The sequence below is a fragment of the Pongo abelii genome, chromosome 11, assembly GCF_028885655.2.
Source record: "Pongo abelii isolate AG06213 chromosome 11, NHGRI_mPonAbe1-v2.0_pri, whole genome shotgun sequence".
Classification (NCBI taxonomy): Eukaryota; Metazoa; Chordata; class Mammalia; order Primates; family Hominidae; genus Pongo; species Pongo abelii.
Window position 1 is genome coordinate 145,895,691 of NC_071996.2, and position 19,310 is coordinate 145,915,000.

The window sequence follows — 19,310 nt, forward strand, 5'->3', positions numbered from 1 at the left end:
GATTGTAAAGGAAAAAACAAAATTACAATAATTATGGATGATATGATTATATATGCAGAAAATACAAAAGAATTTACAGACTATTAAAAATTAATAATATGAGTCTAGCAGGGCCAATGGATAAAAAATCAATGACATGAAAACCCACTGTGTTTCCATGTGCCAGCAATGCTAACATGAACATGAAGTGCAAAGCAGCTCAGCTCACAGTAGCATCCAAAACACAACCCCCAGGAGTAAAACTAATGAAGGCACGTGAGACCTCTACACTGAGTGCTATACAAAGATTAGTGAGGGAATATTCAAGAGTTGGAAGACTCAGTGCTGTAAAACTGTGAATTCCCCAGGTTTTTCTGAAGCATCAACATAGCCAATGAAACCAATGTCAAGCGTCAGTTGCAGCTGGGGATGCTGTGGCAACAGCGCCGGCAAAACGGGGAAACTCCCAAGGCCTCCAAGACAGAAACAGAACAAAAGGGGAGAGAACAGCCCCAGAGCCACACGACCCGCAAAGCCGGGAGAGGAGCCCAGCACGGCTGCTATGCACACATGGACGGTGCAGCCAGGGAATCAGGCCCAGGCCCTGCTGCAGACCTCGGCAGAGACAGGGCAGCTTGGGGAGAATGCACATGAAAGAGAAAAGGGAAAGTACGAACAGTGAACCTAGAACTGATCTAAAATCACTGCCAGAAAGAAAGTCCACTTGAGGGTGAAAATACTGGAAAACGGTACACAGGTTGGGGCACTGGCTACAGGAAGGGGCTGGGCACACTCACATGCTCAAGAAGGTGGCTTTGCCAAGATAAGACTTTGGAGGAGAGAGGATGGAAAGGAAAGTGCCCTTTGGAAACCATGTGGTATAATGGAAGGGATGTTAGAGAGAAACTCTAGGATCCCACCAGGAAAAGGAAACTGTGTAAAACTAATGATGGCCACAAAACCCTTCCCCTCACACAGGACTCCACGCAAGGACCATGCTGACTGGAGCGGTGCCTGTGACCCAGGACGATGTCAACTATCTTCCACAACCAGCCCTGTCCACAGAGATGCAAAGGCACAGTCTTCATAAACGTAAAACAAAACAGAGTGAAAACCACCTTGGGTGGAAATCTCCCTGGGACGCCAGCAATGAGTGAAGAAAACTGCAACAAAATCTTCCAAACGGACTTAAATGTCTTTAAATAAGCACGAGAAGGTATGACAAGGTACTATGAATCCAAAATTCACAAACTAAGAAGAAACATGGACCACCCATCTGGAAGAAAGAAAGCAAGAGAGCAGAAATTGCAAAATAAACCCAAGAAAACCACAAAACCATAGAAAATGAGGAATAGTTATAACACGCCCAAGAGAGAACAGATTCAGATAAAAATGTAATAAAGGTCATTGGATAAAAACAAAAATGAACAACTCAAAGAAGGAAAATCAGATAAATAAAAAATTAATATGGACCAGAAAGTAGTGGAAATAGAAGAAAGACAAAGAAAACCCAATTTATATGTGACTGGAGATAAAGGAAAAATAAAACAGAACTAATATTTAAAACTATAACCCAACAAGTCTTTCTGAAAGCAAAGGAAGACGAGAGCTGCACACACAGAGGAACGTGACCTGGAACAATCAACTCTGCGGTTTATCCTAGTAGAAGTGTTAGACTTAAAACACAAGGAAAGGGCCAGGCACGGTGGCTCATGCCTGTAATCCCAGCGCTTTGGGAGGCTGAGCTATGCAGATCACAAGGTCAGGAGATGGAGACCATCCTGGCTAATGTGGTGAAACCCCATCTCTACTAAAAACACAAAAAATTAGCTGGGCATGGTGGTGGGCGCCTGTAGTCCCAGCTACTCAGGAGGCTGAGCAGGAGAATGATGTGAACTCGGGAGGCAGAGCTTGCAGTGAGCCGAGATCACACCATTGCACTCCAGCCTGGGCAGCAGAGTGAGACTCCGTCTCAAAAAACAAACAAAAAAACACATAAGGAAAAAATGACCAGTGTTTCAGGTCAAAAAGGTGAAATAATGTACAAGGGCCTCACATTTCTCAAAAATAACATACATCAAGGTAACAGTAGAAGATCATTTTCAAAAGGGTGAAGGAAACATGAACCAAGGGCTTCACATCCAGTCACCTCCCTTTGGATGCCAGGTCACAGGACGAGGCGGGTGCTCCCCAGAGCTGCAGGGATTCTAAACCCAGAGGCATCTGCTCTGCCTTTGAAGAATCTACTGGAGCAGGAACAGCAGCCAACCGGGAGATGACTGAGAAACTCCAGCAGAACTAATACCTGTGAGAATGGAGGATGTTTAATTGTGGACCTAAAAGTGACACAGAGCTGGCCACGTGGATGGCTGGTGTCAGTGGGATGCCTGTGGGCGTGGTTAGTTTTATTCTGGCAGAACAGAGAGGGTGCAACAGGGAGGAGGCAGGAGAAGGAGATGGGGCTGAGCAGCACTGAGGGCTCAGCGATGAAGGAAAAATTAAAACCTATGAGCCAAATAGCAATGGATTAGATAAAAGAGCAGTAGAATAAAGTCATTTTAAAAGAAATAACTATAAAGGTAGAAAGCAACACTCCTTAAATACCAAAATTTTTTAAAGACCAGAGAAATATACACCATGTAAGAAAGAAACAGCAAACACAATAATTTGCATAGTAACTATTCCATAGAATAATATGATGGTGCTGAACCCAGACATATGAGTTTTAATAATAAATGCTAATGGGCTCAACTCACCTTTTAAAAGTCAAAAGGTTTTAAATTTGACCACCCAAAGCAAGACACAACAGCACACTCTATATACCAAAGACAGAGTGATTCCGAAAGGGTGTGGTGAGAGGACAGAGGCCTGCCACCAACAGACAACAGAAAGAGCACCCCTGGGTGCCAGGCTTGGACCAGGAGTATAGGGCAGCAAAGCCAGCAGACGCCCAAGTCCCTGGTAAGAATGTAGCATTTGCTGCAACCTGCGCCCATCTCGCCATCTAGATTGTCCATGGATCACTCATGACGTTCAATGTGATGTAAATGCATGTGAATAGCTGTTATAGTGTATTGCTTTTTTATTTGCATTGCTATTGTTGTATTGTTTTTTGTTTTTTGTTATGTTTTGTTTTGAGATGGAGTTTTGCTCTTGTTGCCCAGGCTGGAGTGCAATGGCGCGGTCTTGGCTCACTGCAACCTCCACCTGCTGGGTTCAAGCGATTCTCCTGCCTCAGCCTCCTGAATAGCTGGGATTACAGGTGTGCACCACCACGCCCGGCTAATTTTGTATTTTTAGTAGAGATGGGGTTTCTCCATGTTGGTCAGGCTGGTCTCGAACTCCTGACCTCAGGTGATCTGCCCATGTTGGCCTCCCAAAGTGCTGGGATTACAGATGTGAGCCACCATGCCCAGCCCTGTTGTATTGTTGTTTTTATTGTCTTTTTCTCTGATATTTTTCATCTACCAGTGGATGCAGAGGGTGGACTGTGAGCAGGTGGTGGTCAGATTGTCACAGCAGTCACAGCCCTTATGCGGGGGTGACAAGGACACACTCTACTCCCCTCCTGGATGCTGGAGTCACAGCCTAACGTGGAGGCAGAGCTGTGTCAGTACCTTCACACAAATGGCAGACCAAGGCTCTTTAGGAAGCAAAATCTACAGGAAATGAGAGGTGTCAGGGATGGAAACACACTGATAATAGGAGAATTTAATATAAAAAGAGACAAAAAATAAGTAGAGATATAGAAGGACTCAATAACATAATCAATGGATTATGAGAATATATCAAAAGCTACACCCAATAAACAATACAGCCTCCCCTGAATCTCATGGAATGTCCACACACCTGACGATTAGTTCACCACAGAGAGAGAAATATAAATAACACACTCTCATCAAAATGTGATAAAACACAGAACTACTGCAGGAATACATCAGGAAAGCCGAGAGAACCCACAGAATCTCTGAAGGAAGCGGATTGCTCCTGCAGGACCCAGGAGACACCCCAAATACTGAGTGCCCAAGTGTGAAAGAAGGAAAGGGGGATCATTCACCCCCAAACACACACCCTCACTAGGGAACCTGAAGATCTAGCTCATGGGAGAAGGATTTGACCTATCTGGAGCTGAGTCAATTTAGAGAGCTGAGTGAAATACAGGGGTAGAGGAAGCAGCGAGAAAAGCCCCATGGGCTCTCTGGGTCCCCTGGGAAGCCATTTCTGCCTGGTCTCGCAGGGGTCCTTGGGGAGGGCTGCCAGAGGCACTGGGAAAACACCACAGGAAGAAGGAAATCTCCAGCTGAACTTTGTAACAATTTGAACTGATTGAGAAGTCTCCTGGTCAGAACTTGGGGGAGGGCATGAATCTGGTGTGCAGACTCCACAGGGTGGGGAAGCATGAAGCCCCACCTGCTTTTACAGCTGGGAGGCAGGCAGCCTGGGGCAAGTTCTCAGCCCTGCTCGCCCAGTGCCTGGAACACAGTGGGGAATCATGACGCCCTACCTGCTTTCACAGCTGGGAAGCAGGCAGCCTGGGGCAAATTCTCAGCCCTGCTCGCCCACTGCCTGGAAACAGACTCAGTGCTCTTGGCGAGTGGGGGCACGGTAGGAGTGAGACTGACCCTTTCGGTTGTGTGGAAGCTGGGTGAGGCCTCTGACTGCCAGCTTTTCTCCACTTCCCTGACAACCTGCATGACACAGCAGAGGCAGACATAATCCTCCTAGGAGCATAACTCCATTGACCTGGGAACCTGACCCCCATCCTCCACAGCAGCCGCAGCAAGACCTGCCCAAGGAGAGTCTGAGCTCAGACACGCCTACTCCCACCTCCACCTGATGTCCTTCTCTACCCACCCTGGTAGCTGAAGACAAAGGGCATATACTCTTGGGAGTTCTAGGGCCCCACCCACCACCAGATCCTTCCTGTACTACCACAGCTGATGCTCTCTGGAAAGTGCCACCTTCTGGCAGGAGGCCAACCAGCACGAAAATAGTGCGTTAACCAAAACTAAAGACCTTCAGAGTCCATTTCAGCCCCCTGCCAACTCCACCAGCGCAGGTGGGGTATCCATGGCTGAGAGACCTGAAAATGGTTCACATTGTCTGAGCAGACAACCCCCAGTACCAGCCTGGAGCCTGGTGGACTTGCTGGGTGGCTAGATCCAGAAGAGAGAAAACAATCACTACAGCTCGGCTCTCAGGAAGCCACATCCATAGGAAGAGGGGGAGATTACTACATCAAGGAAATACCCCGTGGGCCAAAGAATCTGAACAGCAGCCTTGAACCCCAGACCTTCCCTCTGACCTAGCCTCCCCAAATAAGAAGGAACCAGGAAAACAATTCTGATAATATGACAGAACAAGGTTCCTTAACCACTCCCAAAAAAATCACACTAGCTCACCAGCAATGGATCCAAATCAAGAATAAATCCCTGATTTACCTGAAAAACAATTCAGAAGGTCAATTATTAAGGTAATCAAGGAGGCAACAGAGAAAAGTAAAGTCCAATTCAGGGAAATCAAAAAATGATATGAGAAATGAGGGGAGAAATCTTCAGTGAAATATAGCATAAATAAAAAAATGATCGCAACTTCAGGAAATAAAGGACACACTTAGAGAAATGCAAAATGTCTGGAAAGTCTCAGCAATAGAATTGAACAAGCAGAATAAAGAACTCAGAGCTCAAAGACAAGGTTTCTAAATTAACCCAATCCAACAAAGACAAGGAAAAATTAATTTTAAAAAAATGAACAAAGCCTCCAAGAAGTTTGGGATTATGTTAAATGCCCAAACCTAAGAATAACTGGCATTCCTGAGGAAGAAGGCAAATCTAAAAGTTTGGAAAACATATTTGGGGGAATAATCAAGGAAAACTTCTCCAGCCTTGCTAGAGACCTAGACCTCCAGGTACAAGAAGCTCAAAGAACACCTGGGAAATTATTCACAAAAAGATAATTGCCTAGCTACATTGTCATCAGGTTATCTAAAGTCAAGATGAAGGAAAGAATCTTAAAAGCTATGGGGCAAAAGCACCAGGTAACCTATAAAGGAAAACCTATCAGATTAACAGCAGATTTCTCTGCAGAAACTCTATAAACTAGAAGGGATTGGGGCCCTATTTTCAGCCTCCTTAAGCAAAACAATTATCAGCAAAGAATTTTGTATCCAGTGAAACTAAGCTTCACAAATGAAGGAAAGATACAGTCTTTTTCAGACAAACAAATGCTGAGACAATTCACCACTACCAAGACAGCACTAAAAGAACTGCTAAAAGGAGCTCTAAATCTTGAAACAAACTCTAGAAACACATCAAAACAGAACCTCTTTAAAACATAAATTTCATAGGACCTATAAAACAAAAATATAATTTAAAAAATCAAGGTATACAGGCAACAAATAGCATGATGAATGGAATAGTACCTCACATCTCAATACTAACGTTGAATGTATATGGCCTAAATGCTCCACTTAAAAGGTACAGAATTGCAGAATGGGTAAGAATTCACCAATCAAGTATCTGCTGCCTTCAAGAGACTCACCTAACACATAATGACTCACATAAACTTAAGGTAAAGAGGTGGAAAAAGACATTCTATGCAAATGAACACCAATAGTAAGCAGGAGTAGCTATTCTTATATGAGACAAAACAAACTTTAAAGCAAGAGCAGTTAAAAAAGACAAAGAGGAACATTATATAATGATAAAAGGCCCTGTCCAATAGGAAAATATCACAATCCTAAATATATGTCCACCTAACACTGGAGCTCTCAAATTTATAAAACAATTACTACTAGACCTAAGAAATGAGATAGATACCAACACTATAATAGTGGGAGACTTCCATACTCCTTGACAGCACTAGACAGGTCATCAAGACAAAAAGTCAACAAAGAAACAATGAATTTAAACAATACCTTGGAACAAATGGACTTAACAGATATTTATAGAACACTCTCCCCAACAACTGCAGAATAGACATTCTATTCATCAGCACATGGAACTTTCTCCAAGATAGACCATATGATAGGACACAAAACAAGTCTCAATAAATTTAAGAAAATCAATTTATATGAAGTACTTTAGACCACAGGGGAATAAGACTGGAAATCAACTCCAAAAGGAACCTTCAAAACCATGCAAATACATGGAAATTAAGAAACTTGCTTCTGAATGATCATTGGGTCAACAATGAAATCGATGGAAATTAAAAAATTCTTTGAACTGAATGACAATAGTGACACAACTTATCAAAACTTCTGGGATACAGCAAAGGTGGTGCTAAAAGGAAAGTTCATAGCCACGAATACCTACATGAAAAGGTCTGAAAGAACACAAATAAATAGGCAATCCAAGGTTACACCTCAAGGAAATAGAGAAACAAGAACAAACCAAACCCAACCAACAGAAGAAAGGAAATAACCAAAATCAGAGCAGAATTAAATAAAATTGAAACAAAAAAAGATAAATGAAAGAAAAAGCTAGTTCTTTGAAAAGATAAATAAAATTGATAAACCATTAGCAAGATTAACCAAAAGAAGAGAGAAAATCCAAAGAAGCTCAATTAGAAACAAAATGGAAGATATTACAACCGACATCACAGAAATACAAAAGAGCATTCAAGGCTACTGTGAACACCTTTATGCACATAAACTAGAAAACCTAGAGGAGATGGATAAATTCCCGGAAGGATACAACCCTCCTAGCTTAAATCAGGAAGAATGAGAAACCCTGAAAAGACCAATAACAAGCAGCAAGATTGAAATGGTACTAAAAAAATTACCAACAAAAAAGTCCAGGAACAGATGCATTCACAGCTGAATTTTACCAGACATTCAAAGAATTGGTACCAATTCTATTGACATTATTCCACAAGTTAGAGAAAGAGGAAATCCTCCCTAAATCATCCTGTGAAGCCAGTATCACCCTAATACCAAAACCAAGACAGGACATAACAAAGAAAGAAAACTACAGACCAATATCCCTGATGAACACAGATGCAAAAATCCTTAACAACATACTAGCTAGCCAAATCTAACAGCATATCTAAAAGATGATCCATCGTGATCAAGTGGGTTTCATACCAGAGATGCAAGGATGGTTTAAAATACACAAGTCAATATATGTGATACACCACATTAACAGAATTAAAAACAAAAATCACATGATCATCTCAATAGACATAGAAAAAGCACTTGACAAAATCTATTATCCCTTTATGATTAAAACTCTCAGCAAAATCAGCATACAAAGGACATACCTCAAGATAAAGCCATCTATTACAAACCCACAGCCAAGATAATACTGAATGAGGAAAAGTTGAAAGCATTTTCTCTGAGAACTGGAACAAGACAAGGATGCCCACTTTCACCACTTCTATTGGTACTGGAAGTCCTAGCCAGAACAATCAGACAAGAGAAAGAAATAAAGGGCATCCAAATTGGTAAAAAGGAAGTCAAACTGTTGCTGTTTGTTGATGATATGATTGTGTATCTAGAAAACCCTAAAGACTCTTCCAAAAAGCTCCTAGAGCTGATAAATGAATTCAGCAGTTTCAGAATTCAAAATTAATGTACACAAGTCAGTAGCTCTGCTATACAGCAACAGCGACCAAGCTGAGACTCAAATCAAGACCTCAACCACTTTCACAATAGCAATAAAGAAATAAGTAAATAAAATACTTAGGAATACACCTAACCAAGGAGGTGAAAGTCCTCTACGAAGAAAACTACGAAACATTGCTGAAAGAAATCATAGATGACACAAATAAATGGAAACACATCCCATGCTCATGGATGGGTAGAATCAATATTGTGAAAATGACCATACTTCCCAAAGCAATCTACAAATTAAATGCAATTCCCATCAAAATACCACCATCATTCTTCACAGAACTAGAAAAAAAATCCTAAAATTCATATGGAACCAAAAAGGAGCCTGCATAGCCAACGCAATACTAAGCAAAAAGAACAAATCTGGAGGCATCACATTACCTGATTTCAAACTATGCTTATAAGGCTATATTCACCAAAGCACATAGTATAAAAATAGGCACATAGACCAATGGAACTCAATAGAGAACTAAGAAATCAACCCAAATACTTATAACCAACTGATTTTTGACAAATCAAACAAAAACTTAAAGTGGGGAAATGACACCCTATTGAACAAACAGTGCTGGGATAACTGGCTAGCCACAAGTAGAAAATGAAACTGGATCCTCATCTTCCACCTTATATAAAAATCAACTCAAGATGGATCAAGGACTTAAATCTAAGACCTGAAACTATAAAAATTCTGAAGATAACATCGGAAAAACCCTTCTAGACATTGGCTTAGGCAAAGATTTCATGACCAAGAACCAAAAAGCAAATGCAATAAAAATAAAGTAAATTGCTGGGACTTAATTAAACTAAAGAGCGTGTGAATGGCAAAAGGAACAGTCAGCAGAGTAAAAAGACAACCCACAGAGTGGGAGAAAATCTCCACAATCTATACATCTGACAAAGAACTAATCCAGAACCTACAATGGACTCAAACAAATTAGCAAGAAAAAAGTGAACAATCCCATCGGAAAGTGGGCTAAGGACATGAATAGACAATTCTCAAAAGAAGATATACAAATGGCAAACAAACATATGAAAAAATGCTCAACATCATTAATGATCAGGGAAATGCAAATCAAAACCACAATGTGATACCACCTTACTCCCTCGAGAATGGCCATAACAAAAAAATTAAAAAATAACAGATGTTGGCATGGATGTGGTGAAAAGGGAACACTTCTACACTGCTGGTGGGAATGTAAACTAGTACACTCTCTATGGAAAACAGTGTGGAGATTCCTTAAAGAACTAAAACTAGAACTGCCATTTGATCCAGCAATCCCACTACAGGGTATCTATCCAAAGGAAAATAAGTCATTATTCAAAAAAGCTACTTGCACACACGTTTATAGCAGCACAATTCGCAACTGCAAAAATGTGGAAGCAACCCAAGTGCCTGTCAATCAACAAGTGGATAAGGTAACTGTGGTATATATATATATATGTATATATATATATATGATGGAATACTACTCAGCCATAAAAAGGAATGAAGTAATAGCATTCACAGCAACCTGCATGGGATTGGAGACTATTATTCCAAGTGAAGTAACTCAGGAATGGAAAACCAAACATCGTATGTTCTCACGTGTAAGTGACAGCTAAGCTATGAGGATGCAAAAGCATAAGAATGATACAATGGACTTTGGGGACTTGGGGGAAAGGGTGGGAAGGGGGTGAGGGATGAAAGACTACAAGTCGGGCTGGGTGTGGTGGCTCATGCCTGTAGTCTCAGCACTTTGGGAGGCCGAGGCAGGTGAATCATGAGGTCAAGAGATTGAGACCATCCTGGCCAACATAGTGAAACCCCATCTCTACTAAAAATACAAAAAATTAGCTGGGTGTGGTGGCATGCACCTGTAGTTCCAGCTACTTGGGAGGCTGAGGCAGAAGAATCGGTTGAACCCAGGAGACAGAGCTTGCAGTGAGTTGAGATCATGCCACTGCACTCCAGCCTGGTGACAGAGCAGACTACGTCTCAAAAAAAAAAAAAAAAAAAAGACTACAAATAGGGTTCACTGTATACTGCTTGGGTGATGGGTGCACCAAAATCTCACAAATCACCACTAAAGAACTTACTCATGTAACAAGAAAAAAACAAAACAAAACAAAAAAACTGATAAAACTGAAAATATTAGCAACCTTTTTAAAAAAGGTCCTTTAACTTGAAAATTTCAAAGCTATTTTAAAAATTTGCCATAAAAAGGGAAATACACATAAAAATTATAGAAGTACTAAAATACTGGTAAATAAAGCAATGCATTTCAGATTATTTAATGCATTGAAATTGATGAACAGAGGAAAACCTGAACTCTGAAATATTTTTACCAACCAGAAGTAAAGAATGAACACAAGTATATTTACTTGGCACCATAAAGACTGGTATACGGAACAAAGAGAATAAAAAAAAGCATAAAGAAGAAAATTTTTAAAATGTAAAAATTAATAAGGTGAAGAATAAAAAATACATCTAAATAGTAAATCAAAATACTTTTAAAATAATAACATACTATAAAGACAAATAGATCATATATCTGGACAACTCCAGATAGTTTAATCAAGAAAAAAGGCAGAAAGCACACATATACAAAATAGTAAAATTTTTTAAAAACGGAAAACTACTATTAAAAGGGAAAAACCATAAAAAATAAACTACTTTTCAGACCTCTATAGGAATGAATTTACCTCTATAGGAATGAATTTATATTCTTTTTTAATTTTTTAAATTAATTAATTTCTTTATTTATTTTGAAATAGAGTTTCACTCTTGTCACCCAGTCTGGAGTGCAATGGCGTGATCTCAGCTCACTGCAACCTTGGCTCCTGGGTTCAAGCGATTCTCCTGCCTCAGCCTCCTGAGTAGCTGGGATTACAGGCATGCACTACCACGCCTGGCTAATTTTTGTATATATTTTGTTTTTATTAGAGATGATTTTCACCACGTTGGCCAGGCTGGTCTCAAACTCCTGACCTCAGGTGATCTGCCCACCTTGACCTCCCAATGTGCTGGGATTACAGGCGTGAGCCACTGCACCTGGCCCTGAATTTATCTTGTTACTAGTGAAAAGATAATTTACTAGGAAAATTAAATTTAATGAAATTGATTCCCCTGGGTTTATGTAGTTTAGTATATTCAATTCTGTAGGAAAAAAACAGAAACATATCAAGAAAATGTGCCACAGAAGTCCCTGGTCAAGGTGGATTCACAGAGAAAGTCTAGCAAAACTTCAAAAATCTAATGCTCCAAAAAAAGAAAAATTCTTCCAGAGCCTGAAATGAAGGAAAACATCCCAATTCTATGAAGCAAGTGTGACCTTGACACTTAAATCTGATAAAGACGGGGAAAAAAAAGGAATGCATAGACTGGCCACCTGCAAACGTTGACACAAACCTTCTAGTTGTATTATCGGTGCATGAAGAATATAATTCCACACAAAGAAATGACACAACATGACCAGTGATCTATTCCAGTTTCAATATTAGGAAATCATTAATATGTTGTATCGAATTAAGATATCTAAGGAGAAAAATCATTTGATTACTTGCATAAATGCTGAAAAAACCTTTGATGAATGTTAACATCCATTTCTCATAAATCATTCTGGATGATAATTATGAACAGACACTTTCTTGATGTGATTCCGTAAATACACACAGGCACGTGATCAGTGTCTTTATTGAGGCATACATGGTATCTACACGCGTGACATTCACATCTATACCTTTTAAGTGCCTCAGCCCTAAAGACAGCGTCTCACCAAATAGGCAAGAAGAAAAAGTTCAGTGGAACAGGATATGATGAGACCATACTTTCACATACACAAATAATCAAGAACTTAAATGTGAGACCTAAAACTATAAAAATTCTAGAAGATAACATCAGAAAAACCATTCTAGACATTGGCTTAGGCAAAGATTTCATGACCAAGAACCCAAAAGCAAATGCAATAAAAACAAAGATAAATAGCTGGGACTTAATTAAACTAAATAATAACCAGTTAGAAGATAGAATGATAACTCAGTTTACAACACCAGAACGGGAGATACAATTGTTTAGGGCTAAATTTAACAGAAAATGCACCAAAGGAGTATGAAAAAAGTCTTCTCCAGGAAGGATGAGCTTAGAGCAGGATGCCCTTGGAACCCGTTGGGGTAAAGTGTAAGAAAGTGCTTAGAGGAGGATGGGGCCTGGCAGGAGGACACGGCTGAAACCTGCCTTGCCTGGGACAGCTGCAGCCCCAGATGACGTCAGGACAGGAGAGAGGACACGTTATGAAGAGGGAGAAAGACCCCAACAGTTAGAATGTCAACTGAGAAACATGCACGCAAGGAACAGTGACACTGAATAAAACCACCATCGGAGCAACAATCAATAATAATTGATGCAGCAAGATTAATTAATGGATGCTAAAGTAAGTGGGCGGAAATCTGAGGCATAAGAGTATGAACATGGTTTCCTGCATCCCCGCACAAGATACCGTTGATCACAAATGCAAAAACGATCATTCATAGTAGGGAATCTGGCAGACGTCACCTGAACCAAATTGTCAAATTAACATCACCAGTAATGGGACATTATGGGGGTAATTAGAGAAATGTAAATACAAATTATGGGTTATGTAATAGCACTGGATCAATATGAATTTCCTGATTTTGATTTTTGGACTGCGGTTATGTAAGAAAACAGCTTTGCTTTTGGGAAATACAGGACGAAATATCTGAGGTTAAAGGAGCATCATGTCTGCAGTGGACTCTGGAATGATTCAGGACACAGATATTTATGTGTCTGTATTGAAATAGAGTGAGAGAGAGACGGAGGTTGAGAGGAAGGGAGGAGGGAGAGGAGACGGAACACGCTTGGAATTACAAGATGGAATTAGAACCCCTGGAGCTCTGGATCAGGGGATGCTCTCCGGTGCTTTCCTCTGGAATTGTTATGGTTTTGCCTTTCGTATTTGATCTGAAATCCAACTGGAATTGATCTTTATGTGCTGGGAAGTAAATGTTAAGGTTTACTCCTTGCATGTGGATATTTAGTTGACCCGGCTCCATTTATTAAAAAGAGCAAACTTTCCACACTCCCTGGTGCTGCCCACAGCACCGTGCGCTTGTCTCTGGACGCTACTTGGTCATTTGATTGTTTCTTTGCACCGACGCCTCCACACACACCACACACCTCTGAGTCATTTTACAAGTTTTTGATCTTTAATTTTGACCAGTGTCATACTAGCAGACACACTGTGTGACAGTGGAGAATCCCTGTGTACGCCAGTCCGTCCCTCGCACGCTGTGGATTGCTGGGTCGAGGCTGTCCCTGGCGTGCACGGGGCGTCTGGGCATCCCTGGCCATGTCTGCCGCAGTCCGTCCTTCACACTGCCCGGGTGCACTTGTGGCCAGGTTGCATCTACTCTGCCCTGCAGCTGACTTCAGCGTCACAGCCGAGCGATCCTTACTCGGCTGACCCATGGCTCCTGCGTCAGCCCTGGGGTCTGCAGCGGATTCACCAGCTCCCTCCTCTGCTACCATTCCCGACACCCTCCCTCTTGGCGTGCTGCTGGGTGAGGCTACGGCAGAGGAGCATCTGGCTCCATTCCTGAGGGGCTGACGGGGCCCTCCCCTTGCAGGCTGGGCAACCTCGGTTGCCATTTACTGCCTCTGCGGGGTGTGTCTATGCGAAAGGGTACCAGACCCTGCCGGCTCTGAGCTCAGGGCAGGCCTCCCTGCAAGTCCACTCCAAGTCCTGTGGAAGGATGTGTAACAAGGCAGCTGAACTTCAAAATGCATTTTAAACTGTCTTTTTCTTTCTCTTGGGTGTCAAGATATAACCTTGAGGCAAAGTGCTAAAGGCTTTTCCTTAACCTTAAAATAGCCTCCGTGTCCCTCCCTTTCCGGCCGTGTACCCCCATGCATTTATCTGACTGCTGGCATCTGGCTGTGTGCTGCCTTCAAAGTTCCAGGGCTAATCTTGAGACAGGTTGAGCCTGGAGATCCAGCTGCAAAATTCCAGAGGTGACTTCAAGGCAGGTAACGAACCACTCTGCCGTTGCTGAGAGGACACCAGGTGCCTCCCTGGTTGGGGTGGGGGTGGCTCATGCTTGCTGGGCATCACAAGTCCCTTCCTGTGTCACTTGATCCTGGGTCCAAGACTGGACAAGGGCTCAGGACCCCCCCACTGCAGCCTCCGGGTCCCCATGCTGACCCTTTCTGCTTGCAAGTCCAGCAGGACAGTCATGGGTCGCCCTTTTTCCTTACCTCCTCTGGGTCTACTGACCATCCTGGGCCCCCTCTGACCCTTGCCTGGCCACCACCCTGGCCGGGCCTCCTTGGAGAGGGTGCGTCCACCTGGCTCCTAGGCTACAGGATTCCAGAAATCTAAATTGCTCCTGCGGCATTTAGCCCTGCAGCTGCATCCCTGCCCACAAGCCTGACCTTTTCAGCAGGCCGGGGCCTCCCTACCCAGTGCCCTCTGCCTGTCCTGGGGACCATGGTCAGGAGATGGGTCCTTGGGAAGTCGCCCGATTCCAGCCTGTGTTCCAGTCTGGGTCTCCCATCCCTTCCCAGTCTCAGGGACTTGGCTCCAGCACTGTGTTCTCCAGGGTAGATCGGTAGATCAGCACTGTTTTCTGCAAAGGGCCGGACGGTAAGAATTTCAGGCTTTCAGACCACAGGGTCCCTGTCTCAATCACTCAACCCAGCCATGGGACTGAGAGCAGCCGTGGGTAAAACGTGAACGGAAGGATGTGGCTGAGTCCCAGGAGAACTCTGGAAGATCAGGCTGCAGGCAGGATTTGGCTCACAGGCCAGAGTTTGCTAACCCCTGCCTGGGGCCTTCACTGCCGCCGTTTCTGACACGCCCATTTCCGCAGATCTTTCAAATTCTCTCAGAATATTCTTAAACCGATGTGTTCTAGCTTTTGTTCATGCCAGGTGAGCAAATGAAAACCTTGCAGTTACAACTGTGAGATCATTTCTGAATGAACTGATTCCTAAGCATGTAGACATTCTGTAGCCAAATAAATCATATTGACCAAATTGTATTTTTTAAAGTGATTTTGGTGTTCATGGCCCATATTAAAAGTGCAATAAAAATATAGTATCTGAAGCATTTGAGCTATATGAAATTTTTACTGGTGATAAACATTAAAATATGAATCTTGAGATTTGAAAACATTCTCACTTAATAAATATTGTCTTATAAATAAAAACATAAAATCAACGGGGATTCCTGTATTATTCTCAAATATAATAAGCTTTCTGATTTCACATATTGTCTATACACGTGAGGCAATTCCCTTGTTTAGCCATTTTGATGATCATTTTTAAGCCCTTGATGTTCTGTATTTCCAGAGTGCGGGCCACACTGAGAGATGCTTTTCATGTAAACATCCGTAAGTCTGACTAGCAGCTTCATCAGATCACGTGGGACTGCTCCCGTGGGTCCAGCAGTCTTTCTGCAGGACTTCTCAGAGCCTTTGCTGTGAAAGCACACACTACGCCTTTCATTGGTGACACCGAGGATGTGTCACCTCAACACCTGGGTGATGATGGACACTGAGGACGTGTCACCCCCAACACCTGGGTGACTGTGGACCCGTTGGTAGTTGAGAGTGTTGGAGGCCATACTTTAGAAATTGGTTTAGAAAATATGTCCTGTTCACATGAGATTACTTAAATGAGCTAAATTAGGCTGAATTTAAACCTTTTAATCCTTTAATGAGGCTATCTTATTGAAGAAATAAAATGTGCATGATTTGTGATGAATTTTTCACAACAAAACAACAAAGTGTTGACAGATGTAATGATGTGACGTGGGTTTTCTCCACAATCATTGGGATGGGGTGATGAGGTGGGTGTATCTACAGCCAAAAGCTGGCCATGGACGATGGCTGTTGAGGTTGGGCGATGGGCACGTGGGGGTTCATTAGTACTATCATCTCCACTTTTGCATAGATTTGGCCTTGTTCATAATGAAAAGGTTAAAAATGAAAAACAACAAACCAAGATAAGAAAGAAAGGAAACCAGCAATTCATTGACCTTAATGTTTAGGCTTCTGATCACTTGTATCATAGTTCATCACCGTACACGCACGTCTCTAACTCGCAAGGACGCGATGGAACCTACGTTCGTCCTACGCTTCAAACGCTTCAAGCAAGAACAAACACACATCTTATGGAGGAAATCACATGCAACTCACCATTCGTCCCGGTCGGCGTCACAGTTGCAGCCGTACTGAGGATCGAGACAGTCCCTCGCTAACCCACAGGCACACTGGTGGGCACCGGGAACAGATCCTCCCCAGTAAGTGTGGGTCTCGTTGGCTCTTCCAGCCCACCAGCTCAGCACGGTTCCATCTGAAAGACAAATCGGAGAAAGGTGACACCTGCCTGGCCCCACTGCCCACCATCCCCAGGGACCCCTCATCTCCCAGCTCATTAAGAAACCCACAGAGCAAAGAGAAACTCTGCTTTAAAATGGTTTTATTCTTAACACCGTAACAGAATATTGCTTCTTTAGGAATTCTAACTGATCTATTTGATTACATTGTATTTCTTAACTCATCACTGGACCATGTATTTTGTTAGAAAATGATACCTAACATCCTTTCGTCACAGTAGTACATAATTTGGAACAGCAAAGTTGTGAAATTTCTTCAGGAACCACATTAAGAAGTGAGTTGCCATCAAAATAAACAAATGAACAAGCAATCAAAAAGTGATTTGGAAGCTAAAGTTAACGTCTGTTTGAGATCCTGAAAGGCCTGTTGCATTAGAAACAGAACGAAGGCAGCACATTCCTCCGAGCCCTCAGTCGGCCCCCTGGGTTATTACTGAGCAGCCCTGGCTGCAAGTCTGACCCCAGCATCCTGTGACTCCCAGGTGGGGTGCACCCTGCTGTGGCCTGGGGGTTGTTTGGGGCTGAGTTGCACTTCCTATTCTGTTCTGAGAAGGTGCCTGTTCACCTGCAGAGCTGCAAACGGGAGGGGCAAACCCTCCACCTGCCTGACACAAATACCCTGTTGGGAAACCAGCGACCCCAGTGCCCTGTCAGGAATAAACAGGAGCCTCTGCATCCTGCCTGAGATCCCACGTCGGAGCTGGACTTCTCCAGAACGCTGCAGAATGAGAGGGATCCTGGATCCCACGTCGGACCTGGACTTCTCCAGAATGCTGCAGAACAACAGACCCGGGCAAGGAATGCCCGCAGCACTTAGGAGAAGATGGCCGAGAAGGGAGAGGTGGAGTCCAGCATACCCCGACCCAGGAAGAGGGACCCCACCCCAGAGAGCCAGGCAGGAGGCAGCTGCTCCCGAGGCTCTTGGCCATTTCCTGTGAGTGACACCAAGGGTCCCACGAGGACCCAGAGCACGTCCCAGCCCCGTGGTGCCTCATGACCCCTGGTGGAGTCAGAACCCAGCAAAGCAGTCCTTGGCTCAAAAGCAGTCGCCTCCCTGGCCAGCGACTCCCAGAGGTGCTGGGATGAGTGCTGTGAGCACCACCCATGAAGATGAATTTTTCCAAATAAGCTGAAAACTCACCACTGGGAGGCAGGAGGCGTTTAAAATATTTAATAGATATTTTTGATAATAACACTTTAAAATTTTAATTACTTCACCATTATGCTTTCAAAAATCAGAGGGAGGACATTATTGTATTCCAACTTATAATTGTGTTTTTACTATCTAAATTTCTCATTTAACAACACTAATTATCAAATGGTTATAATGATATCAAGTGCTTTCAGTTGCATTTGTGAGTTTTTAAGCATTCCAGAGATTTTGGGAAGGTAGAAGAAATAATTAATAAAATAAGAGAGCAGAAAAGAAAATAAGAGAAATAGGAACCATTCTACTGAACCAGGAAACGCACCCCACCGGCTCCTGACCCAGTCCCGGCCGGGATTTCCCTCCCAACCTCAGGGCCTGAACCTCACATCCAAGGCCTTCCCTGCAGGGCTGGCCCCAGCCTGTCAATGTGCATTTCTGTATTCTTCGCACTCCTCCCAGACCCATCACAGGGACCTGCTGGCGCCCCCACTGCCTCCTTCGCCTTGTGACCTGAACATCTCGACCTGCAGCCCCACCTGGACCTCACTTCCCAAGTCCCCTTTCTTCCCGCCCTGTCTCCACTGGGATCATCATGTGGGCACCCTGGATGCTCGGACCCCAGGGACCTCCCTTGGATGCTTTTCTGGTCCTCCAGCTGCATTGAGCCCCCCCAGGGTAGCCTTGGTGACAATTCCCTCAACCACGTGAGGCTGGGGACTGAGCCATATCCATCCAAACCCACGGGCACCAGGCACTGGCCTCCATCACATAAAGCCCCAGGTCCTTACCTGCCTATTCAAGGACCCCTGCCCAGGCCACTTCCAAGTCCCTGCTCCACCTCCTCATCTCTGCTCTTTCCTCCCAGTGGCTTTGCTGGACTCCCCATCCCAGACCTCCCCCACAGTTCTCCTCTTCTGGGGCTCCCCCGGGGCCTCCCCTTCACCTTCCAGAACCTGCTTCTGTGCCATTGCCCTTAAGAGCACCCCCAGATCTTCTTCTGGCAGGAACGCTCCCCGCTCTGGCTTCTCATATACCTGCCTGTCCTCCTGCACTCGGCCGGGTGCACTGTGGGGCTCACCTGCCTCCACGGTCACCTGTGCGATTTGCATTGAGCTCAGCCACACCAGGGAGCTGGGAGCTGAGCCAACTGCATGGGGACACCATGGAGGAGCCTGTGGGG

At 43.6% G+C, this 19,310-nt stretch overlaps 1 protein-coding gene across 1 annotated transcript in view; it reads right to left on the minus strand.

Moving 5' to 3' along the window:
• The window catches only part of LOC100433112 (contactin-associated protein-like 4), an 83,603-nt gene that overhangs the window by 45,600 nt on the left and 18,693 nt on the right, over window positions 1-19,310 (minus strand). The window contains exon 6 of the mRNA XM_054550166.2: window positions 16,781-16,937. Coding sequence (XP_054406141.1) covers window positions 16,781-16,937 — 157 coding nt within the window. The remainder of the gene's footprint in view (window positions 1-16,780; window positions 16,938-19,310) is intronic.